Raw genomic sequence first — 26,565 nt, 5'->3', positions numbered from 1 at the left:
ACGTACACCTACAATAGGTACATGTGCATATATTGTATCAATCTAATGGCGAACTTGGCTATCGCCTGGGTGTGTGTCTGTCATACTCTACTCTCACAAGAGATTATAGTTGTAGCTAAAATAAAAGATATTTATTGTTGTAGAAGCAGCTACCCACACATACACACAGTCTCCACACAATATACTTCACTGGCCCCCTAAGTTTTCCAGTGTAAGTATAGAAAACTAGTGCTTTTCGATATTTTATCCAGTGGAGTGGTTATCATGAAATTCGTGTTGGCTCCCCAGGTGTGATGCCAGCTTCCTGAGAGGATCGGTTTGTTGTGACTACAGAGCTGAATAATTATGACGGAGTATGTATTGCACACAAAACTTGTCTTTTGGGTACGTGTTGGGAAACGTGTTGGAAAGCACAGGTCCTTTGCTCTGCACTGGGCTGTGACTCCCAGAGAGCTCTCCCTGGATTTTTTTTTTTTTTTTTTTTTTTTGCAGGGTAGGGGGAGTGGGGGAGAAAGGCTGGCTCACTGCTGTCACAGACAGGGCAAGGCTCAGGATTCAAATAGTCCAACATTTACTGAGGGTTCCCGGTGGGTAGCGGAGGGGCGAGCTGTTACAAAGTTACTAGCAGGCAGGAGGGTCTGTCCTCTACAAGAACTCACAATGGAAACAGAGATGCAGGGCAGCTGCCTACTAAAAGGATTATCAAAGTCCTATTAATACAAGAGCATTGATAATATTATCAATAACCATCATGAGAGTCAAATTTTAAAACATTTCCATAAGAAAACCCCCGAACCCTGGGTTTGCTAAAGACGATCTTTTCCCCCTTTCCCAGAGCTGTGCTCTGATGTATGGGGGTATGCATTACAGAATGTGATCAATAAGAGGTTATGAAGGTGCTGTACTAGCAAAAGGACTACAGAAACAAGTGAATTGCCATCTACACGTTGGAAGTTGGTGCCAATCAAAAGATGTGATGAAGTGTGTTAAGTGAAGGACTGGTTCTGGAGCCCTGGGGCACAGAGAGATACAGAGTTCTGGTACTGAATGCATCCTGGCAATTCGTGGAAACATTTCACTCTCTGTGTAAAGGCCTTAATTTTAGAGCATGAGGATCACTCTCCTTCCCAACCCCAAATCAGAATTTTTATATCGCTTTGCCGTGATGTGAAGGGTCTAATGATTTCTTTCCTCGGCAGGCGGAAGCTCCTGCAGGGGGAAGAAAGAACAGGCCATGCTTCAACATGAATGCCAGTAGCATCCTTTGGAGACAGTCTCAGGACCTCCTAACTGAAAATCCATGTTTCTAATTTAAGTATGAGCCCATAATTACTCATACAGCCAGGGAGAGTTTCAAATCCCTGCCCATTTGCCGTGCTGTCTAAAAACAATCAACTCATCTTTCAAACTTGACCAAACTACAAATGGAATGAGAACTCGGTCGTCTAATAAGGTTGTTCATCCCGGCGCTCAGCAGCTTACGTGTGGCTCACAGATGGCTTCTGTCTCATTCTGTGTAATCCAATCATCCTGCACTACTGTGTCTCACACTTAGTCTTCAGGAGTAATTGGGAAGCTCGCAGCGACAATTGTCTCTCCTTCCAGATGTTGTCAATAGAAAGAGAGTGTCTGTCACCACCGCTCTGACTAGGATGTGTCCATGGCTCTCCAGACCAGAGTTGCTGCAAGCAAGGTAAAGAGGAATGACTTCTTCGCATTGGCTTTCAGTTACTGCCTAGCACGGGTGTAAGCAAATATGTTCTATAAATGGCCTCTCTGTCAGCAGGCAACTTGTTTCACTTTTGGCTGGGAACTATGCAGAAAACATTCTGCGGCAATGCTTGTGTCCTGTGGTAATGGTGGCAATCTAGAGACATCCATGCCCAAGAGAAGATTCTAAAACATTCAGAGAATGGTTGTTTAGGAGAGACCGTTTCACCTTCTAGTATTAACACCTGCACCTCTGCTATCGGTTTCTGAAATCATGACAGTTTGGCCTTACTCTGTTTTTGGCAGGGGATGGCTTTCATTTCTCCCACTTCTAAAAGATGTGCAAGATTTTAAAGGAAAAGTATTGAAACATTTTAAGCTGTAGGTTTGTTAGTTTCTTTTTCCCTTGAGGCTAGTGTTAATAGTTGTGTTTTATTTCAGTATAAAAATACCCCTTTAAAAAAATCAAAGCACCTAAAACAAGGAAATATGCAAAGCCTCAAAGCAGCTGTGTAAATTCACACAGGCTTTGGGCCTATAAAGATCCAGCCTTAAGGGAATGACACTCTGGAAAGTCAGATTTTTACTTAAAAATTAAATTATGTTTTATGAATTAGTGCTACATTCGTTTTAGTAAAATATCAGCACTGTGTGTATTTCCTCAAGCTTTTTCTGCTCACTGCCATCATCACAACGTACATCATCAGTTAGAAATGTTAAGTATGGCAACAGCTAAGAAAAATTTTCTAGGTCAGTGAAAATATTATCTCAGGGAAAATATTTTTTTAAAACTTATTTTTAAGAGCATTTCAAACTATTCATAATTTATATATAGTTTGGGGATTGAACAAGCAATAATAACTTTTACTGGAGAGAAAAAAATTAAAAGGTAATATCCTTTTCCTTAAGTAGCTTACATAAAGAATGGGGACTCTATATTTAGTCTGGGCTTACACACACACACACACACACACTCACACACACTCCTTCCAGGGTAAATATTCAGGTAATTGCTACAGGTCTTCCTTTTTTATAATCCCAGAGCTTTAGGTGTTAGAGTCCCAGCTATAGAACATTAGGCCAACAGTGAATACATTCAAAATAGGTGACTTGTTGAAAATCTGGTCTCATGATACATACCTGTAAGTTATGAGTTAACTTTCCTTAAGTCCTTGTTCATTGTCAATATCATCATCACAGGAACTATTCAAATGCTCATAAATTAATACTAATGGCAAAAGTGACCTTTATCCGAAGAGAATTTCAAGACTTAACAAACATTTATTGAGTGTATGCAATGTGCCAGCCATTGGGCTAATTAAATCCCCCCTGTCTCTATACTTTAAATGAGAGAAAAGCTGACTCAAGGGAAAGAGCCATGGCCAAAGGCCATTTAATTAATTTGCTGTCTGGGGAACTAGCACAGGAACTGGGAAGAAAGCCCAGGTATGAGGACTGCTAAATTGTTGTTCAGAATACAATGTATTGTTATTCAGAACTCCAGTAGGATACACATTTCATAACATAACTACACTGAACTAATGTAAAGTTACAATTGTAAAACAAACACTGAATTTAAAAATCTCAGGGACACACCACATTCCTGTGTGTGGTTATTGACATGACCTAGAGAATTTCATCCATGCAGACACTTTCAGAGGGAACCACTATCTGAAGGCTGGACTGTGCTCCGTGGTACTACAGGCTAGAGAGATGTATTTCATGATTGCTCTGGAATTGCCCAAAGAACTAAGAAGTAAGCTTTCATGTGGGGAGTAATAAGGCAAGGTATTATCTGTGGAGCACATATAGTACTTAATGCTAGGAGTTTTACACGTGTTCTGAATACAAAACCCCTATGAGATTTTACCTATATTTTATAGATGAGTAAAACCAAACACAGAGTAATTGGCCAATGTCATAGCCTTGCCAGTGAGAAACTGGAAAAGAAACCCTAGTGTCTCTCACCCTGGAGCCTACATGTTTTACAAATAGACTATGGTTCATACTGAAGTGAAATTTTGTTATTATTTTTACTGCTCTTCACTCATCATTATTCAAAACATATTTATTGCATACTTACCACAAACTAAGCAATAGCTTTGTGGCTGGAGAATTAAACATGATTAAATCTGTGTCTCTCTCCTGGAAAGTCTGGAGAAAAGGGAACCTCTATAAATAAGTATGCTACAAACGATGTGATCGGATCTGTAAGACATATACACAAGGCTATGGATGCAGAAGAAATAAGAAAGGATTGATTCTGTCCTACAGTAGGAGATGGAGTGGTAATAATGATACTTGAGCTAGACCTTGAAGAATACACATATATTTTCTCTGTAGTCAAGAGTAAAGCTCTTCTAGTTAATGGGAGCATTCTGCTTTGCAAAATCACATAAGGGCTCCCAGTTTTCATAGAATAAATAGAGCAAGTTATTATAAACGGACTAGACCCAGAATTCCCACAGGGGACTTCTATACTCCAAAGATCATACATTCCTAATGCTACTTGAGATATTTCTGAGTAGAGAAAAAAAAGAAAAGCCACAGATATTTTTATGAAATAATAATTACATTGTCATCTAAACCTTATAAAGATAGCAAAAGAAATAAACTACAGCTCAATCTTACTTATGGAAATAAAAGTGAAAAGCAAAATAACATACATTAAGACCAAATAATATTTATTCTAAAAATGTGAGGGTGGTTCAATATTGGGTAATCTACTAACATAATTTATCTTGTTTACAAAACTAAGTAGGAAATTGTAGAATCATCTTCATAGATGCTGAAATGGCCTTTGACAAAAGTTAACAATGATTCCTGATTAAAACATTGAATAAAATAGGAAGTGATTATTTCTTTAGTGATAATATATATCTATAACAACATACACACAAACACAAACATTGCAATCCTAAATCCAGTATATTTCTTTCTTTAAAAAATTTTTTAAACATTTATTCATTTTTAAGAGACAGAGCATGAGTAGGGGAGGGGCAGAGAGAGAGAGGGAGACACAGAATCTGAAGCAAGCCCAAACTCATGGACTGCGAGATCATGACCTGAGCTGAAGTCAGATGCTTAACAGAATGAGCCACCCAGGCACCCTCAAGCCCGTATATTTCTTGATAGAGAATGTTAGAAGCATTCACAATAAGGCCAAGAACAAGGCAAGTATACTCACCAACTCCACCATTATTTGAAAATAAATTAGAGGTACTAGCCAATGCAATCAGACTACAACAATGAAGACATAAGAATTGGAGTAGAAGAGGGGCGCCTGGGTGGCTCAGTCGGTTAAGCGTACGACTTCAGCTCAGGTCATGTTCTCACGGTCCATGAGTTCGAGCCCTGCGTCGGGCTCTGTGCTGACAGCTCAGAGCCCGGAGCCTGTTTCAGATTCTGTGTCTCCCTCTCTCTGACCCTCCCCTGTTTATGCTCTGTCTCTCTCTGTCTCAAAAATAAATAAAGGTTAAAAAAATTAAAAAAAAAAAAAAAGAATTGGAGTAGAAGAAGTGAAACTATATTTACAGGTGATATTATTGTGTATTTGGGCAATCCAAGAGAATCAATAAAAACACTAACATAACTTTTAAAAACGATTCTGGGGGCCCCTGGATGGCTCAGTTGGTTGGGCCAATGACTTCGGCTCAGGTCATGATCTTGCAGTTTGTAAGTTCGAGCCCCGCATCGCGCTCTGTGCTGACAGCTTGGAGCCTGGAGCCTACTTCGGATTCTATGTCTCCCCCTCTCTCTGCCCCTACCCTGCTCACGCTCTGTGTCTCTCTGTCTCTCAATAATAAATAAGTGTTAAAAAAAAAAAAGATTCTGTAAAGTGATAGAATGTTAAATTAAAAACAAAACCCAGAAATCTTTATGTACATAAACAATACCAGTTAGATGGTACCATAAGATAAATCTTTGGTAACATTAGTGGCAAAAGCAGGATTATTTTAAGAATAAATTTCGGGGTGCCCAGGTGGCTCAGTCGCTTAGGCGTCTGACTTGGGCTCAGGTCATGATCTCGCGGCTCGTGTGTTCGAGTCCCGCGTCGGGCTCTGTGCTGACCGCTCAGAGTCTGGAGCCTGCTTCAGATTCTATGTCTCTGTCTCTCTCTCTCTGCCCCTCCCCTGCTCATGCTCTGTCTCTCCTGTCTGTCAAAAATAAATAAACATTAAAAAAATAAATAAATTTAAAAGGGGCACTTGGGTGGCTCAGTCGGTTAAGCATCTGATGTTGGCTCAGGTCACAATCTCACGGCTGGTGAGTTTGAGCCCCTTGTCAGGCTCCGTGCTGACAGCTCGGAGCCTGGAGCCCACTTCAGATTCTGTGTCTTCCTCTCTCTCTGCTTCTTCTTCCCCGTTCATGCTCTGTCTCTTTCTCTCTCTCAAAAATAAAATAGACATTGCAACAGGAAGTGTGTAAAATGTGTTATGAGGAAAAATTAAAATACTTTTGAAAGATACAAAAGCAAATTTGAATGAATTTGGAAACTTTTTTGTTTTGGTTTTTGGATAGCAGGAGTAAACATTATAAAGCCATCATTTATTCCCATCTTAATAATAAATTTAATATTATCCCAATAAAAATAACATAAAGTTGTTTTATACAGCTATTTAAGTAGATTTTGAAGTTTATTTAGAAACAAACATAAAACATAGTTATGAGACCTCTAACAAAGAACAATGAGGGGTGCCTATATTAAAACATACTATAAAGCTTCTATAATTAAAAGTGTTACATTTATCTATGAATAGACAGAAAGACAGGGAAATCAATGGAAGTGAATAGAAAGCTCACAAATAGACAAAAATGCATATAAAAATATAGTATAAAAAAAGCGAGTGTCTCACTGGCATGTCAGGCTGTGACAGAAAGCAAGGATGTACAAGGAAAATGATGACGATATGTAAAAAGAACACAGGAGGTATAGTGCAGGTGCTCAAATCGGTCAAATTTGGGACAATTTTAGCATCAACAAGAATCATGATTCTTAATGTGTTGTAACATATGGAAAATAAAAAAACACTACAAGTTACCAAAAATAGATGAATAAATGATATATACATAAGTTCAAGGTAAGAAGGGAGATCTCTAGGGGCGCCTGGATGGCTCAGTTGGTTAGGCGTCTTGACTTCGGCTCAGGTCATGATCCCAGGGTTTGTGAGTTCAAGCCCCACGTGGGGTTCTGTGCTGACAGCTCAGAGACTAGAGCCTGCTTCCAATTCTGTGTCTCCCTCTCTCTCCCCCCTGTTTGTGCTCTGTCTCTCTCTCTCTCAAATATAAATAAACATTAAAAAAATGTTTAAAAAGAAGGGAGAGCTCTATGAAAGCATGTGCACTAATATGTAGAAGAAAAAAATAAAATGAGAAAATTACTATTTTACAACACCAATGTAAGTAATTGATTCAGACAAGGTATATCGCTGGATGCTAAAGCCAATAAATACAAAGATTTAGGGGAACAGAACATTCACATAATCTCAAGCATCACTCCACAGATTACTTATTAGTTATAAAGTATAAAGACTACAATTAAAACAGAGACATCAGCAGGCATCATCTTTACCAAGTGATCAAACTGATGAGACAAAATAGTATAATGTGTCTCTTCATGAGGTACAATGGAAATATACAATATTACATATGTAGAATTCTTCCCCAAAGATTCTAATCAGAAGGAAACCATCAGACCAATCTAGGGTATGGCACGGAAGAAGTATGACAACCAAATGTAATGTGAAAATGTATTTGTTTGTTTTTAATTGTTTGTTTATTTATTTTGAGAGAGAGAGAGAGCAAGTGTGCGTGGATATGCAAGCAGGGGGGTGCAGAGAGAGAGAGAGAGAGAGAGAGAGAGAGAGAGAGAGAGAGAGAAAATCCCAAGCAGACTCCATACTCAGCATGGAGCCGGACACGAGACTTGATCTTATGATCATGAGATCATACACTGAGCTGAAATCAAGAATTGGACACTTAACCAACCAAGCCCCCCAGGTGCCCCTAGAATGTGAAAATTTAATTGATTCTAAGTTTTGGGGACAACTGGAGAAATTTGAATATGAATTCTGTATAAATAATATTGTGTATCCATTAAACTTTCTCGTGTGTGATAATAATTGTGTAATTATATAGGAAATGTCCTGTTTTGAGAGTTCAGGGGAAAAAATACCTAAATTCACTGACAATTTTGTTTCCATTTTCTGTGCTTGAGAAATATGTTATAATTTTCACATTGCCTTTTTACGGTTTACCTGCTTGACTTTTTCTTGCAAAGGCTGTAGTTAAATTTTAAGTCATTTAAATGGGGCAAAACCTAACATAAAAAGATCTCTTTTGAAAGTATATATTTTATGTAAAATACAAAATACTCTGGTATAATGTAGTGTGAGATACGTGTGCATAGATTAAGCTTAATCTACACTCCAGTAGCTGCTGGTTAGCATCTGGAGTATCCTTGTCAGGAGACTACAGTTGAAAAGATTCTCAGGCAGTTGAAAAGCTATTAGTGAAACCTATGCCAGAGACTTTGTCAATGAGCATAAGAAAGAAATTATAGTTTTTACTGATGAAATGAGTATTGTTCGAAATAGTCAAAATTGAACAGGCCTCACTATCCTTACATGAATGAGATATCAGAATCTGGGAAGGTCAACCACCTAAATACCATCACAGGAGCACCCAAGATCTAGAGCCCATATTCTTGTGTTGCCCCCCGTCTCACAACTCTACCCGCACCCCACCACACCCCCAACACACACACACTTCATGAAGAAATCTGTCAACTGATCTGGCCAAGATGGCTGACCCTGCCTTGAGGATATCATTGTGACATCCTCAGAGTAAACCTGGCAAACACAAAGTATTTGTCAAAGTGCTGGGAGACAGAGAGTGCAAACTCCCTATGTTTTCAAAAACAGGTTGTATAAGTGTTTTGGTGTTTGCCTGCTAATACATTTTTGTATATTTGGCGTGGGGTTAAGAATGACTTACTATGATTCTAGCATATGACATAGAAACCTGGTCTTTTCTCTTTCATTAAAAATTTATAAAATACAGAAAAAGTAGAAGGAAATGCCATGATTTTAGCATCTAAAGACAAACACTCTTAAGACATTTATGTTTCCTGTCAGATTTATAGTTTTTAGATACTGCATTAAGGGTATGGGAGAGAGATGGAAAGCCCCCACTTACTTCTCGTCTCTGGAAACTACAGGGGTTGACCAAAAGAACCTACAGCTCTGGATAGCAGTTTAACTTACATTTGTGAGAATAATGGACTGTGGGTGATTTCACTTTTTTTGTGCTTCATGTTTTTACGTTTTCCAAAATTTCCTCAATGACGATTCAGTTCACAGATTTGTGTATATTTTTATCTTTTGTACTGAATACTTCGGGGACTGAATTAATGACTGTGCATTATTTTAGTAAAAGCTGGAATTTAGAAAATCAAAGAGGTAACTGGGGTCCTGGAGTATTTAAGACCCTTTTGAACTTTAGAGATTGGAGAAGAAAGAGTGGAGACCTGAACTGACCAAAAACTGTTAACCACTACCTGAAAACAAGAGAATCTGTCTCATCTTCTCCCACCTCCCGGAACCACCCTCATCCTCATAACCTACGCTATCATATTAGTTTTAATAGAGACAAGTCTCTGAACTTGTTTTCTACATGTTTGTCTTACAAACAGTCTTAGTTTAACAGCAGCAAATAAGCCAGAAGCCTTCTCTTTCTGAGAAGTGTTCTGGGTACTGACCCTTACCTCAACCCTATTTGTGGGGTGCCTTTTACATAGGTCACCATGCTTTGTGTGAGGCGAATTCTATCATTAGACATCCCTGGCGCTTTAGAAAAGTTCATTTGACTGAAAGACAGCCACCTATGGTCCAGTCAGCTGTCTACTAGCCCCTGTTAATAGCACTGTATCCACCCTGGAGGCCATATACCAGGTAGTGACTGGTTTATTGAACCAAGTTCTCTTTTTGTGTGTGAGAGAGTTCATTAATTGGGAGAAGACTTGAAAGAAGAAACAAAGAGAGAAACAGAGACCAGAAGAGGTTAGTCATCACGTGGAAGATTGTCGCAGTGTTGTTAGGTCTCCAGTGCCACCGTGTACTTAACTACTGAGTTGTGGCTCCTGAATGGTGGCTAAACAGCTAAATAGTTGCTGAGTCCATTTTCTAATTGATTCAGACATTATTCCAATAATCATCATTATGAAGCTTTTCTGTTCCCTTCAACTAGAGAAAGAGCCTAATGGACATATTGGAGTTTGAGATATAATTTAGAGTACTAATTCTACAAATAATATTTTTTTATCACTTGTAGCATCTGCCATTGCTGTAGATATGATGACTAGGTTGATGGTTTCTTTAGTTCTTATAAAGGGGATGGGGACACTATCTCCCCCATAGGATTCTATGTGTTCATAGTTAGACTTGGAAATATCCTTCAAGATCAGAGATTCTTAGCCAGGGATCCATGCATGGATTTTAGCAGTCCTGTGAAAACCCTGAAATTGCACACAATGCCTTGTATATTTGTGAGCATATCTATTTTTCTGCATAGTCCATACTTTGCATTAGACATTCAACAAAATAATGAGCCCCTAAGGGTTAAAAACACCATTGTTTTATTTTACACATAAAAACATTACTCAGAGTAACTTGCCTACAATCATACAAGATGTGATAGCTAGAAACTAGGTCTCTCTCTTTCATTACAAATTTATAAAATACAGAAAAAAAGGGAGAGAAATCACCAATGATTGCACCATGTAAAGATAGACACCTTTAAGACTTTTCTATTTCCTACCAGAATTTAGGTTCAGATCACACTTTTGAAAACTACATATTGATTTATTCCTTCCTATTACACTTGTATTAAATTCTACTCACACCAGGAGTCTAGAACAATGTCTTTTATGTTCACCAGAACAAGTAAATCTTCTAAAGATATATATATATGTGTGTGTACATATATACGTATATATGTACACATATATACGTATATATGTACACACACATATACACATATATATGTGTATATATATCTTGCCTATAGGAGAACAATGGTATCTTACTGTTGTTTCAGTGTGCATTTATTATGAGTGAAGTAAAAGATTATATTTGTTCATTTTAGTTGGAAATCTGTCTCTCATCCATCTTGTCCATTTTGCTCAGAAATCCAGTTTTCCCAGCTGTCCATCCAATTCCCATTTAGACATTCTACCTGAGGAGGAAACGATAGGAGAAACCTACCTTCTGTTTATCACATGGACTTGTTCCTGTGTCCTCAGATCTTTGCATTGCAATCATCTGAGAGGTTTGTTAAAATGCAGATACCCAGGCTCTACCCAATATCTAGAGAATCTTAATATCTAGATATGGAGTATGAGGATTTTGCACTCTTCACATGCAAACACTTGGTATTTCTTAAGAATAATAAAATTTGAATAGCATTTAAAGGGCACGTGGGCTGACACTAAATATGAAGAGTGTGGACCATTATGATTCTCATTAACAACAGCCCTCTATCATTGTGAATCCTGGGTTATCTCCCTTCTGAGGTAGTCTTGCCCTCATAATCAGAACTGCAAAGTTTATGTTTTGACTTGGAGTTAATAAACTTGATATAAAATTGCAACTTTTCCATTGATCAGCTTTGTGCATATCACTTCATTTCTCCCAACCTCTGTTTCTTCATTTGAAAAGAGGTGATTACAATCTTAGCTCAATTATAGTGCTTATTTTGAAGTATGAGATAATCTTTACAGGTATACTTTAAATGGTCATGTAAATATTAGATATATTTACTTGTTCTAATTGTTTACTGTGTGATACTTTTGTTTGTCTCACTTCCTTTGTCATCCCAGGAAGTCTGAAATAGCTTTGGGCACAGTGTCAACACTCAATAACTATCTGGTGATTGATTATTATCTTATCATTCAGCGAAGATTACTTTTATATGAGGTGGTGTTCCATGTGGCCTGGGCTCTGATCTGTCATAATAGTTACTCCTTAACACATGTGCAGGTTGAAAATCAGCCATGATTCTCTCACTCCTAAAACTGTAATGAGTGAGTCAACTCATATTCACTGAGAGCCCACCTGTGGCAGGAACGAGGCCAGCCACTGTGAATACCTTAGTGAGCATAAAGGACGTGTCCCAGTCCTCCTCTAGATAAAATGGGGTGTCATAGAACAGTTAGACCCCATATCTTTTAGCCAATTGCTTGAAGACATACCACAAAATATGTGGAAGTTATCCTTCTGGGGGTGTTATGAAATGGTACAAGAAAATTCAAAAGACGAATGAAGACTAGGATGAAAGGTAGCTACTGACTCCAGAAGGATGGAATGAATATGAACTTCTCCTTTTTGAATTATGCCCAGAGTTAGAAGGTGGAGGAAGGATGGTAAAAGTATCCTCCAGACTGAGAAGGCACTTTGAGACTGCCAAATGAAGCAAGCCACTCCATACCATTTTCACAGAGTTTTACTCAGGGTAACTTACTGACCGTGGGGATCAGGTGGGTAATGATCCACACGCTATGCAGCCAAGTCCAGACCTTAACCCACAGATTTTGTGGAGGAAAGGGTATAGTTATCTAAAGTGGGCAGATCCAACAAGCCTTCCCGCATTCTGGTCAGAGCATACATTAACCTCCAAGGCGCCTGGAACACATAGCCCCAGGGGAGGGCACGAACAAGATGCAGGACCAAAGATGGAGTCAGTATTGTTAACACTCCTGGACCCAGTCAAACCAGTTTGGAAACTGGAAAGAAGGTTGAATGAGTTATGTAGCTGGAGCACTCAGTCTGCACTAAAGCTCTGAGATCTCAGAGACACACCTGCATATAGTAGTTCTGGTCTGGGGGATTCTGAAATCTCAAACTAAAATAATTTTATTCCTTTCTAGAAGGTATAGTTGTTCCTTAAATTCAACACATTAAGAAAGGCTTTGTTGTTTAGGGAAGTAGAAGGAAAACTGGCATCACAATGCTTTTCATCAAAAAAGATGATTGTGAAGGTCACGTTTAGCAGACGGTTTTTTTGAAAGCAACTTATAAAGTATTTGCCATATCCTAAATTTGCACATGTTCCAGACTTGTGCAGATATATTCTACTCTCAAAATAGTCCTGCAATTATGCACAAATAAAACAACATGGGAGCTTTTTAATAAAGAAATTGCATTTATAATGATCTTGTATTTGCATATGATAAACCTCTAATCATTATAACACTGTGAAATATTAACAATAATGCTTTAACATCATCAAATATCCAGTCAAGTTCAAATAGCCAAATGTCATAAATGTCATATTTTTTTCACACTCTATTTGGTTCAGGATCCAAATATGTTTTTTTAAAGAGTAGTAAAGGGACGCCTGGGGGCTAAGTTGGTTAAGTGTCCGACTTCTGCTCAGGTCATGATCTCGTAGTTCATGAGTTCGAGCCCCTCGTCAGGCTCTGTGCTGACAGCTCAGAGTCTGGAACCTGCTTCAGCTTCTGTGTCTCCCTCTCTCCTTCTGCCTCTTCTCCACTCGTGCTCTGCCTCTCTCTCTCTCTCTCCCAAAAATAAATAAACATTAAAAAAATAAACTAACTAAATAAAAATTATTTAAATTTTAATATTAACATAGAAATAATAGTTTTGTGTTTGTATATTAGTATAGGGACCATATATTATTTTATTTAATTTTTTTAAATGTTTTATTTATTTTTGAGACAGATAGAGATAGAACATGAGCAGGGGAGGGGCAGAGAGAGAGGGAGACACAGAATCCAAAGCAGCCTCCAGGCTCTGAGCTGTCAGCACAGAGCCCAACACGGAGCTCGAGCTCACAAACCGCGAGATCATGACCTGAGCCAAAGTCGGATGCTCAACCAACCGAGCCACCCAGGTGCCCCAGGGACCATATGTTATTTATCTTATTTTGGATTGAATTGAAACAAAGCGATCATCTAGAAATATTTCAACTAGAGGCTATTAATGCTCAAATTAAAAGACAAACAAATTGATATTAATATATAGAATAAAGAGTAAAGCAAACCCAAAGACACATGACCCTTAAGAAAATTACAAGGCTGCAGACGCATCAGTGTTGTTGCCTACCACATCAGCAGATTCTTACCTCAACATTTGGGAAAGAATCCAACCAACTTAAATGTGGACACATTATTTGGACCTTCGACTCAGGCAAAGTTTTCACATGTTCTCATAACCGCTAAATAATCTCTACAAATGAGGGCTTTTTACTACTTCCATATTGATTCTACCACTTGGAAGACACTACTAGCTGCCTACATTGTAGCAGACCCCACTCCCCTTTTTTCCTTCTTTGTTAATAATTGCTAATAATTTTTATTTTATTACAGCAGTAGGTGCCAATCCCCAGAGGCAAAGTCTCAGTGTTCTAAACCTACCATGGTAAACCCCTTTACTCTTTGCCTGTGCTTGTTCAGGAAGTGACCACATGACCCCAAGTGGTGGTTAATGAGAGAGACACAATGGGACATCTGATGGGGGTTTCTAGAAAATATTTTTATTCCCTAATAAAATAAAGAATAAAGAGAGCTATGAGAAGAAGTTCTCATCCTTTTCATTATTCCCTTATAAAGGATTGTGTCAGCTTACATGAAACCACAAAGCCATGCAAGTCTTAAAGAAAATTGAGGTGCTAAGGGTACAAACTTGCAGCTAATCGTGAGTCCTAGAACTCTAATGCACAGAATAGAGAGTATAGACAACAATATTGTATTACAATCACCAACTTGCTGACAGACTAGATCTTAAATGTTCCAACCACAAAAAAGAAATGATAATTATGTGACATGATGAAATGCTAACTATAGCTGCAATGCCACTTATAGTACAATATACAAATGTATCAAATCAACATGTTGTACAACTTAAATTTACAAATGTACCAAATATATTTCAGTTAAAAATAATAAAATCCAAAAATAAATGAATAAATAAAAGAATGGGCATAGGAGGAGATTAAGGATCATGAGGGAGGGGAGATTAGGCAACAAGGAGTGGGAGATACTGAAGAGCAAAAAGGGAGGAGAATGATGGGCTGAGGGAGAAGAGACTTGGGCTAGAGGAAGTCGACAGGGAAAGAGTAGGGGGGAAATGCTAGGCATGGTATGAGTGTGGGCGGGCGGAGGGCATGGGACCCTGAAGGTGCTAGAACCCTTGAGTACTGATTTCTTGTGGCTCTCTTAGGCCAGACAATCCATCCATTTTTAGGTAGTTGAAAAAAGGAAGTTCTTGGTAAGCCCATAAAGATGGTCCAGTTAGCAAATTGGTTGTGGTGTGCTGGGCGCTAACTCTCTTCTCTTCTTGTCTCTAGCAGAGGACTCCTCTGTGCCCAGGCCAATTAAAAGATTTGGTAGATTTGGTGAATTGGTGATTCAGAGAAGATGAATAATGCTCAAGTGTTATAAGAGTTGACCAAACAAGAAGACTTTTAAAAAGATTCAAAAGGGAAAAAGACAAACTAGAAAATTTCCATGTGAAATGCTGAAATTTTTATTATATTCACAAGAATATATTTCAAAAGATTAATAGGGAGGTTCAGACATTTTCAATTGTTTATTGGCTTTTTAAATGTTTATTCATGTGAACTGCCTATTTATATCCGTTGTCCATTTTTCTCTTGGTTTGTTTGTCTTTTTTTTAATTTGTGTGTGTTTATGTATTATGGGTATCATTTTTTTGCTCTTAATATATATTGCAGATATTTTCTTCTATTTTATTTCTTGGCATTTAAGCCTTTAGTCCATTTCCAGCTTATTTTGGTGTCTGGTACGAGACTGGGATCTAATGGGATTTTTCTGTCTAGAAGTTAGACAATTTTCACAACACTGTTGAATAATCCATCTGGTCCCCATTAATCTGCAATGCTTCCTTGGTAAGTCTCATATGTGGTAGAGGCCATTTCAGGCCCCTCTCTGGTGTTTAGTCAATTGCTCTGTAAATTCTTGCACACAGGCTTAATTATTATTGTGCAATTATGTACTTTTTTGTTCACAGTTTTCAAATTTTCTTAGCTGTTCTCATATTTTGACTATTATGATAGCTGAGATTTAAAATCATTTTGTCAGGGGCTTCTGGGTGGCTCAATTGGTTACGCCTCCGACTTCAGCTCAGGTCATGATCTCACGGCTTATCTAAGTTTAAGCCCCGCATGGGGCTCTGTGCTGACAGCTCAGAGCCTGGAGCCTGCTTCGGATTCTGTGTCTCCCTCAATCTCTGCCCCTCCTCCGCTCTCTCTCTCTCAAAAATAAACATTAAAAAATTTTAAAAATAAAATCATTTTGTCAAATTAAACTATGAATTTTGGCAAGAAGGAAGTATGTTATGGTAGATGGAAGGTAAGTGCTATGGATTTTTTTGTACTGCATTAATCCTTGGGGCAAATGTGGACCATGTCAGCCTTTCCAGTCCGAAAAACTTTCATTGTGGACTTTGAAGTCCTTCCCACCCATGGGTCTCCAAGCAAAACAAAGGTAGCCAACACTATCTAGTGGTCATTCATCGTCTTTTGTTTGTCAGACTCGTTACCGACAACCGTGTGAAAAAGCCCAGGCTCTTGGACCTCACGCCTCTGTTCTCTGCAGGTTGTTTTGCAGAATCTCCTTATATGTGTCATTCTCTTCTACACTGTGTACTACGCGGTTCTGGGCATGTGCTGCATGATGCTCAAGTAAGTAGTGCGTTTCCTTCAAACAGAATGAAAAAGCTGAGATTGAATATGAAAGGGGTTTATATTTAATTCTCGACATGTCTTTATGGAAGAGAGGATACAACTTAAATATGGTGTATTTTCATGCCATTCTTAAGCAAAAATAAGCAAATGTGCCATCTTCCAAAATGATCAAAGCACAATCTTGAAATGATGTGGATAGATAGGGCCAGACAGCACTGTCCCCCTTACATCTTTGGAAGATGGTCATGGAAGAAAATGAAGCTATTACTCCCTGGGCTGGTATTGAATCAGAGCAGTTTGAATGAGAAGGGAATTTAGAGATAATCTACATCAAATTTAAATATTCTGATATATACTGAAATATCTCTTGGACTCAAGTCAGGAGACCTAAATTCTGGCCCAGGTTCTTACTAACTTTCTGAAACATCTTAACTAAGCCATAGAACTTCTCTTATTTTAATTGTCTTCATTTGTCAAGTGGAAGTAATTGATCAAAAGAAGGTTATTATGAGGACAAAGTAAAACGTGTATTTTTAATGCTATTTCTATGTAAGTGGGAGGCAATTTTTTCAGGTAATTTTTTTAGTCTCGCTGTGATTTAATTTTGTCTTTACAGATTTAGGTTGCCAATACATTGACTGCCTTGAAATACATTACGTAGATTTACAAATAATTTCTAAGAAGCTGAGTGTTTATACAATTTAATTTTATTGTGCAAGCAAGGAGTTAGGACCCTTTGATTTCAATATGCAAATGAGTACCCAAAAATAATTATACCAACTTCTGCAATGGGAATAATGCTATTCAGCACGCTTGCAGGCAAACCCACCGAGGAAGCATCTGCTGCTCTAACAGGGTCTCAGCTGTTGCTGGGACTGGAGATGGTGAGGCCATGCCTGGAGCAGGCAGGAGCTGAGAATCTTTAGGGCTCTCTGAGCCTCATTTCAAGGATTTGTAGTTAATGTGAGTCAGAGGACAGGAATTTTAAGTTCTTGGGCCTTAAAGCTCCAGGAGGCGGCTAACTGATTGACCAGCTGCACACAACTACAAACAGGCACAGTAGAGGGGGTATATTTATAGACTCCAATTTTACAACAGGAAGAGGTCTCAGAGATTAACCTTTTCAGTTTACAGATGAGACACTGACGTTTGGCTCCAAATGGAACTGACTTGCCCACATTCACAGTTTCACAGCACCATCAGGATTAGAACCCGGGTCTTGTGTGTTTCCATGCCTATGCTTTTGACACAGAATTAGATTCTCCTCCCATATTTGATGTCAAAGACCACCAAGATTACAGCGAAGACCCAAAATACAATGAAGTCCACTTGGTGGACAAAGTGGACTTAATTGGACAAATAAGACAATATGGATAAAAAGATTATTTGGTTGCCATGCAGGTCAGCCAGCTTCTAAATGTCCCACACATGGTAAAGCTAATGCTGCATTATGTTGTATGTGAAGAGCGATATTCAAGGCCTTGATGTACGAAGCTGTGAACTGCCTCCTCCAGGGTAAACTATTTTCATTTGTAACATCTTCAGGGTGTATGAGTTGGATGTCCTGGCACCATTTGATTTCAAAACGAACCCCTCATGGCTCAACACAAATTATAAAGGTAATTGGTTTTAATTTCCAATCTTTGTCAATTAGTGAATCAAATGCCTCCAAAAATCAAAAATAGTTGTTGTTTCATAAAAATTTATAAAATATCAGGCTTTCCTCCCAGCCATCTGTATCTTATATCTGACTTGAGAAATTAATGTAGAAAAAATGCCATCACAAATTTTAAAGTGGCTATTCCTTAAAGATGGGATGGGATGGAATGGTGGAATAATTGAAAAGAATTACTATATGAATTTCTATTTGGTAATTTTATAGGTAAATTTTTTGTGCATTAAATATTTTTCAAAGGAAAGGAAGAATGATTTAATATGTTGATGTAAAAATGCTCATGAGATGTGGCATGGAAAATGAAGACAATAGTGTTTGTGTAGTGTAATTATTCATTTTTGTAGAACAGAGTAAAATACATGGTGTCAGTGGTAAGAAATCTGGAGAATTATGCAACAAACTGTTATCTCCCAGCTGGGATGACAGAGGACTTTCATTTTCTGCTTTGTACATTTCTGCTTAGTTTGATTTTTCTTCCCAAGATAGGAAAAAAAGGGGGGGGGGGAATGATATGAAAGAGTATACTAAGGAAAAATTTATCTTTTTAAATTAATCATTTTTGTTGAAAAAGTAATTATTAATTAATACCTGCCATACTCATCACCCATATATATGTTAATAATAACAGCTATTTATATTGAATCTATGTCAAACATACTTATTTGGTGGGTATTCGAGGTAAGTTTGTCTCATCTTTAGAAAAAGAAGATTTTAATGTTATTTCCATTATAAAATAATACACATAAATTAATGAAAGCTTATAAAATACCTACAAGTAGCAAGGAGAAAAACAGAAATTCAATCATAAACTTACATTCAAAATATAATCATTCTTAACATTCTGTTAAATTTCTTCCGACTTTTTTTTTTTAAGTGAATTGTGGATTCTTTAAACATTACAATTCTTTAGAAAACCACTGGACGTGGTTTGTTTGGAACAAATATGCAAATATACAAAAATTGCCTGAAGCCAAAGAAACCCGGTTTTGAATATGACTTGTACAGGAAACTTGGTCAGTTAAAATTACTGCATTCAAGAAGAAAAGCTTTAGAACAACTTCCTCAAATGGGTAACCTTGTTTGGTGCTATTATGGATTCAAGTTTGGATAGACAAAGAATAAGTTAGGAAAAAGAGGCTTTCATTCTAATGAGACACAAGAGGTGGAACATTCTATTTTAACCTTCTCTTTATGCACTTCCCTATTGAACACAGAATTCACTTGTTTTCAATCAAAACTGTCCACAGTTGATATCGTCACAGTAAAGAGTTAAGTAGGGGCTGTGTATGTGTTTTGGGGAGGGGATTTAAAACTCAACTGTTACTATTTAATTCTTGCCTTTGGGTCAGTCAATGAAAGATAGGAATGACACAGCTTATTGGAAAGGCTGTGTTTTTACATAGCAGAGATTAGTGAAAATCCCCAGGATGCCTGGCACAGTTTATATCGCTCTTTCCCCTCACAAAACACTAACATTTGTACAAAGATATCAATAAAACCTTAGCCTATTAGATCTTTAATTTTGGGCTTGGGGAGATAACTGCCATAACTCTTCAAAGTTGTTACTTTGAGAATTTAGACTAATCTCAGAGATAAAGTGTAAGAGTAATCTCAGAGCCTTGGGCATGTATCTAGGGTCAAGTTTCTTGTCTGTTTCAATGATTTTGTCACCCAGGAGAGTCGGTTTAGCAAGGACACTGGAAAGTTTAAGTCTAGTTAAAACATTTTGATTACTAATAGCTTTCCTTTACATAGCAGAGAATAGGTTGCAAATTGCTTTCATTTTAAGTTAACATCCTCCCAACATTTTTTTTTTGAGGTAGATAAGATAGCACTCCATTTCCCAATTATAGAGAAAGACTGACCCAGAGGTTAAAATTGTGCTCAAGGTTTTATAACTAAGCTATGAGGCAAGACTGTAACATTAGTATCCTGATTTTAAATTGTGTACTGCTTCTTTTACGTCATGCTTTCTTTCATTTCATAAACAAAGCATAAGCCTTTTTTATCAACATATGCAAATATAGCTTGTTCAAGACAAAAATCAATGTCTCCAAGCAGCTGCAAGTTAACCTATAAAATCTGTAAATGCTGATAACGGAGGCATCTCTATTTCCCTATAATAATCTGGGGGCTCTGTGAGCCACTGACAGAGGCAGCTGTGGAAATGTGGTAGAAAGACGTGGAGTCACTATGACACAGCAATGCACTTCCTTCCACAACCTTGATTGTAGGGAATAGGACATACTGAACTGAACCTCATTCCCTTATGATAAAAAGGAGCTGGTGTGAATTCTCCATTCAACTTCTGAAACCTGTTAAGTTAAATTAAATAAAATCGAAGAGGAATAAGTGGAAGGCCTTTAACAAGGATGGCAATTGGGACCTGCTTACTTGGTTAGTGTTTTGCTTGCCCATGAAACAATCACTGGCTCATTGGTTAATAAATGACTTCTGCACGATAGCATATCATGTGATTATTTAACCCTTTGTTTTGAAAAATACAGTTTGCCTATCTGATTCATTGATTCCTGAATTATAAGAACGTATAATCAATTGCTGTGTTTTGTTTTGTCTTGTTTGTTTTCAAAAATAGAAAGGTAATTTTTATGGAAAGTGATACCATTGCAAAGGGACCTTGACGTGTGTCACGTATATTTGTCACATGCATTTGATGGATCTCTCCTTTGAAACCACTTTAAAGATCCATACCAAAGACAAAAGGCAAAGGTTGACCCTTCACACATTCAAGGCTCTTAGAGATTTGTGGTCCTGACCTATAAATAATGAGCTCTTTATACATGTTCAGGGAAAGCACTCCAAGACAATTGGGTGGATTTAGAAGAGTGCCTCCATCCACATGAGCCATTTATGAGGCTTCCTTTCATCCATGGTTATCAGTTATGTGTCCCAAATGACTATCTGGGCATGCCATTTTATTATAAAGACACAAAGGAATTCATTTCCAAGTTAGGCAATGATTGGTACCAAAGAAATGTTATAAATCAATGAACTCTTATGTTTCTTTTTTTCATTTCCTAAAACTGAGAACTGAATTTCTCATTAGTTTCTAATATATCTTAAATGGAGATTTGCAATCTAACTGTAGATCAGCAGGTATTGATTCCATTGTAACTTCCTTTATTGTATTTTACTTTTTAAAATGGTAAGTACAAAGAAGTACAAAAGAGATACTGTTATTTTTCTATTAAGTCTGAGGATTATTAAGAAATAGAATATGTTAACAAGTTCTCATCCAAAGTTGAGGATTGTTAAAAGATGGGATATTTTAAAAATTCTTGCCAAAATGTCTTCACAGACATTGTTGTAATGGTCCTATTACTAATTGTGTTTCAGAGTTGTTAGTTTCTCTAGTTCCAAATAATTATATTCTCCATTCCATTTGCAGTCCTTTTAATCTCAACACAGGTTACCTACTTGGTGTGTGGATTGCTTTTCGTTCTGGTTGTAGAAGAATGGGTCTGGGATTATGCTATTTCAGTAACCATTCTTCATGTTGCCATCACTTCAACTGGTAAGCAAGATAAAATAAAGGAAACAAAGTATGTTAAATCTGATGTTGTACCTAAATTGATTCATAAGAGTAGAACTTTGTTATATGCATATTGCCCTCTGATGGCTAACTAATAAAACTGGTTAGAGTTCTTTATTCCTTCCCACACTACTCCTCCCCACCAAGTTCTCTTACCACTTCCTGGGGAAGATTTTGATTGGCTACACCTTCTAATTCAAAATGGTACTGAAATGTAGATAGATGTGTCCTATTCTCCTCTCATGTTCAACTTGCCAACAGCTTGTACAGGCTTTGCCTCTGTTTGGAATACTTTTGCTCCAAAACCCTCCCTTGAGGCAGAAATTGACCAAATCCTGGGACCCGGGACCTGAGGAAACTCATACTGGTAGGCTGGCAAACTTCCCAACAGTAGTTAATTTACCAAGAATACTAGGTTCTTAAACTAAAGGGTTTTATTTCTACCTGTGATCTTTGGAGTCAAAAGAAAATGGATTAAATTCCAATCCTACCTTTTTAAGAAGTGTATGGTCTTAAGGACAGTCACAACATCATTCATATTAGTTGTCTCCTGTGTAGATGGGGGCTACCCAGTGACATGTCAATGAGAATGAGAAATTTTCTGACTAGTGTCTAAGCATATATTTATTCAGTAAATGACAGTTCAAACATTCTTTCCTCTAGCCATTCAAAATGTACTCTTCTATTGTAACTTTTCTCCCTTCCTGTCTTCCATTGGAAAAAAAAAAATACTAGTCAAGGTATGCGTGGTAATCAACCACAAGTTATAATTCAAAGTTATTATTTATTAGCAAATTAAATCACTCTGCTGTGGTCTATTAATGGTTTAATCAGTCTCCATCTTAAACAATTTCCAAATGAATTGCTACATCCCAGCATCACTATTATTAGAGAATGCTGGTATATCAATATCCTAGCCCCCTGGCACACACCCTCCCTTAGTAACTTTTGGAACCCCTGAACCCCATAACTCAAATTCTCTGTCTTACTTTGGGGACTAAGTTCAAATGGAAGACAGTCATAGGATATTTGCAAACGGGCTCTGGAGCATAGGGTGGCTCAATCTTCAAGGCTGAGATAGGCAACAGGTTCTAGACCCAGAAAAGTTACAAGTAATTGTCTGACACATGGTACAAAGAAAGTGCTTAACAAATATTGCTGAGTAGAATTGAGCTCAGAGCGAAGTGGCTCAGAACTCCAGGGTAAGTCAGGTTTTAAGGATGGTCTTAGGATCATCTCTGTTACATAACACTCGAATCAACTCATAATCAAATCAACACTCGATCAATTCAAAACATCATTCCTAGAAGAGGAGTTTCAGGTATCTGATTTCACAAATGACTTTCTAGACTACGAATTAAATACAGCTTTGGGGATACCCAATTTTATGAATGTGGATAAAACTTCTCTTTGTTATGTGGCTATGATCTGACCAAACAAGTATTTCTTCATTGACTAAAAAGAAAAATAACATATATTTTAAAAATGAACAACATCCTTTTTTTCTTTCTTTTGCAGTTATGTTGGAATTCCCCTTGACATCACATTGGTGGGCTGCTTTAGGTATATACATATGATACCATATGTTATACACATGTGTGTATGTATTAGGTACAACATAAATATTTATATATACAGTGGGGGCATCAAAATATTTTTTGTGTGGGTCAGGTAATTGGACCAGAAGACTGCTCAGAGTCTCCATCTTTCTAAAATTACATAGAGTAAAACACTGGATATAGATTTATGACATATTCTCTTGGTTCTCTTTCAATATGAATGACATTGCTGTTTTCATAGTAGCATTATTTCATCTATTTTTTTTTTCTTCCCACAAATCGAACAACTGAATTAATCAATTGTGTATCGAGTAAGAAAATTCGCCAATTTACAGTGGACTTCTCTAAAGCTTTTCCTTTAGCTTAAGCCATGTATGGACCACAAAAATTTTTACCTTTCCTCTTTTCAGTAAGTTTGGCAATAGTTTTATCTAAATATTGTCATGCTTAATAGTGGAAAATAGAAATGCAGCATTTTACTACATTGTTTTCCCCAAAGCCAAGTTATCTGTTTATAGTATCAGTATTATTTATATTACTCATTAGCTCCCTTCGCTAGAATTTAATTTTCCACTTCCCTTACATCTCCATAAGCCTTAGTGTGTATTCTTCTCTAATATTGTTCAGTACATACAGAACACACATGAGAAAGTACTGAAATTTTATTTTGCATGAGGCTTTCAAAAATGCACATTTTTAATAAATCAGAAAGAAAATCCTGAAAGACATGCTATAATTAGAAATGCTCTTATCTCTCCATGAAAAACAAGAACTTATCTCTTGGATTTTATTTGCAATACCACAAAATTTACTTTATTTAAAGCCCTAGGCATTTCAGTCACATAGCAAATGCCACCTGATGACAGAGGAAGTCTGTTGGTGAACTGGAATGGCCAATAGAATGGCTAAAATAGTTGGGTCACTATTTCAGTTTTAAGAACTAGGGTTGGTTTACTCAGAGAATGTTGGCCAAATGATGTTTGAGGTAACCTTCTTCTGTTTGCATTGAGTTAAAAAATTTAGATATAAATGAAATGTGGCTACACAGCTTGGAAATTCTATCTCATGGTCCCGCACTAGATGTGTGTCTGAGTGAGGAAGTTGTCCAGTCCTGCTGAGCCTCTGATCCCCTAAGGGCTCTCACCTCTGGGAACTTTACCTTTCATGGGAGTTACGCTGTTACCGGCATCCAAGGAATCACAGATTTATGGAAGCCCTGTTAGGCTGGATTAATATTAAAACAAAACAAAACAAAACACAAGAATTGCTGGGCCAATGAAATCAGAGCTAAAGGCATTTTAGTATAACCGAATAGCGCAGGTAGGTAGACTTCTGTTTTCAAAATCTCTTCTATGCTAAGAAATATTTTCCAAGTTAGAAAAGAGCATATCTTCCATTTATAATTAGAGAGGAAATACCTTATAAAATATTTTTAAATAACAACAACACAAACAAATGGCAGGTCTGAAGAGCTACAAGAATTGAGAATCGTGAAATCCCTGGCATGTGCTTTGACTTCATTGTCTTTGAATTTCTGAGTTTTAAGAGCTCCTTACTATTAATTTGACACAACCACGCATCTATTCCCTGAAGGAAGTTTTGAATTTCAACAATTTATCAGCACAGAATATATACCTACTGTCTCTTAGCTGAATCTATAAACTACCCTATTTCAAATGCTATGTCAGTTTCAGGAACATTATTTTAGTCATGACAATTGTTCTTATTCATAATCTCACCAATGAATTATTCATTATTGGTAGTTAACCAAAACTTCCCTTTCATTACTTGCAGGATCCGGCTTAATTTCAATGATATGTGGAGGCCAGGCTTTCGCATACTGTTTGTTCAAAGACAACTTTATCTATCCAGATCTGGATGAGTTTTAACAAAACAGCTGAATTAATTCGCCTCAGACTTTCTGTATTATTACATACATTGTGTCAGAGCTAAATTGTAGTTTTTTGGTTCACACCTTATATTCAAGGTTGAATGTATTCTAGATACTTCATAACTATGAAAAGAAAAGGAGAAGTTAATGGAGAGCAGAAGAATCCTAGTAAGATATTCATGAGCAGAATGTTGCAAATTCATAAAATGCAGTATTTACCAAAGAGTGTTCCATAGGACACTAGTTTCAAAATATGTTAATAGTGCCATGCAAGGAAAAAAAAGTTGCATGTTTAAGTATATTTGTAGAATCTTGGGTTTATGTAAAATATGTTTATTTTAGGACTTCTCAGAATCTTTAACATACTATTGAGAACAAGACGTGTCTAAGTAGTAGTATGCATTATGCACTGTTTCTCAGACATATTTGAGTAGGGACACACTTTATTTCTGAGATACAGAGAGAGAGACAGAGCACAAGTGGGGGAGGGGGAGAGAAAGAGGGAGAAACAGAATCCGAAGCAGGCTCCAGGCTCTGAGCTGTCACCACAGAGCCCGATGGGGGACTTGAACCCATGAACCGTGAGATCATGACCTGAGCCAAAGTCGGAGGCTTAACTGACTGAGTCACCCAGGCACCCTGGGGACACACTAGAAAACGCTGATGTATCGTGTGGGTGTGGAAATTATAATATAGAAGAGAGTGGAGTTAAAACTACTACAAATCCCTATAAGCTGAATTAAATTCTATTACTGTCCCACAGTATTTGTTTTTGTGATAGAGCATTTCTTGTAAAATTGTTGCCTTTTCAAAAATATCAGTGTCTATTTCTTTCCTTAGACTATGTTCTTTTAATATAGTGCTCCTCAAAATTTTGTATGCATTTGAATCACCTGGAAATCTTATCACAATGCAGATTTGGGTTTGGAAGGGCTGCGATGGAGCCTAAAATTCTGTATTTCTAACAATTCCGAGAAAATGACTGTGCTGTTGGTTCATGGGCCACAGTTTGAGTAGCAAGGTACAAGTGGTTGGGAGCAGATATTTTTAGAGGTTATATAGCTCTGCACTGCCAGTCCTATGTTGTTGTTGTTTTTTACATCTTGTTATGCAATGTTTGTTGAATTGGATTAATACTGAGACTAGTTAAATTTATATAATTGTCTTAAATATTTACCACTTGTAAATGTAGATTAAAGTCTCTTTTGATATAAAATTTAAGTGCATACCATGGTTACAGCTAAAATATAAATATAAGGAAAAGGATAGGAAAGTAACATATACCACTTCCCCTCCATCCACATATTCCTACACACAAACATTTTAGGCAACAATTAGAAACTAAGTTAAACCAGCTCTAGAATTGTTTCCTAGATGACTCTTTTTTACTCTAAAAATCTAATTCTTCCATAAAGGTTTGCATTTAACCACTAAGAAATGTCATGCTAATTAT

The 26,565-nt window shown here is 37.3% G+C and overlaps 1 protein-coding gene across 1 annotated transcript; it reads left to right on the top strand.

Annotated features, from left to right (window-relative positions):
- Positions 1–1,546: 1,546 nt before the first annotated feature.
- Positions 1,547–25,869, top strand: TMEM244 (transmembrane protein 244). The gene is made up of 6 exons (XM_006931991.4): positions 1,547–1,693; positions 16,346–16,431; positions 17,980–18,053; positions 21,519–21,644; positions 23,181–23,225; positions 25,016–25,869. Exons 1-6 carry the CDS (start codon positions 1,661–1,663, stop codon positions 25,108–25,110), a joined length of 459 nt encoding a protein of 152 aa, XP_006932053.1. The 5' UTR covers positions 1,547–1,660; the 3' UTR covers positions 25,111–25,869.
- Positions 25,870–26,565: the final 696 nt, after the last annotated feature.

This window comes from Felis catus, chromosome B2 (assembly GCF_018350175.1).
Source record: "Felis catus isolate Fca126 chromosome B2, F.catus_Fca126_mat1.0, whole genome shotgun sequence".
NCBI classification, from domain to species: domain Eukaryota; kingdom Metazoa; phylum Chordata; class Mammalia; order Carnivora; family Felidae; genus Felis; species Felis catus.
Note: the sequence above shows the minus strand (reverse complement) of the source record. Positions and strands in the feature narration are given on the sequence as shown.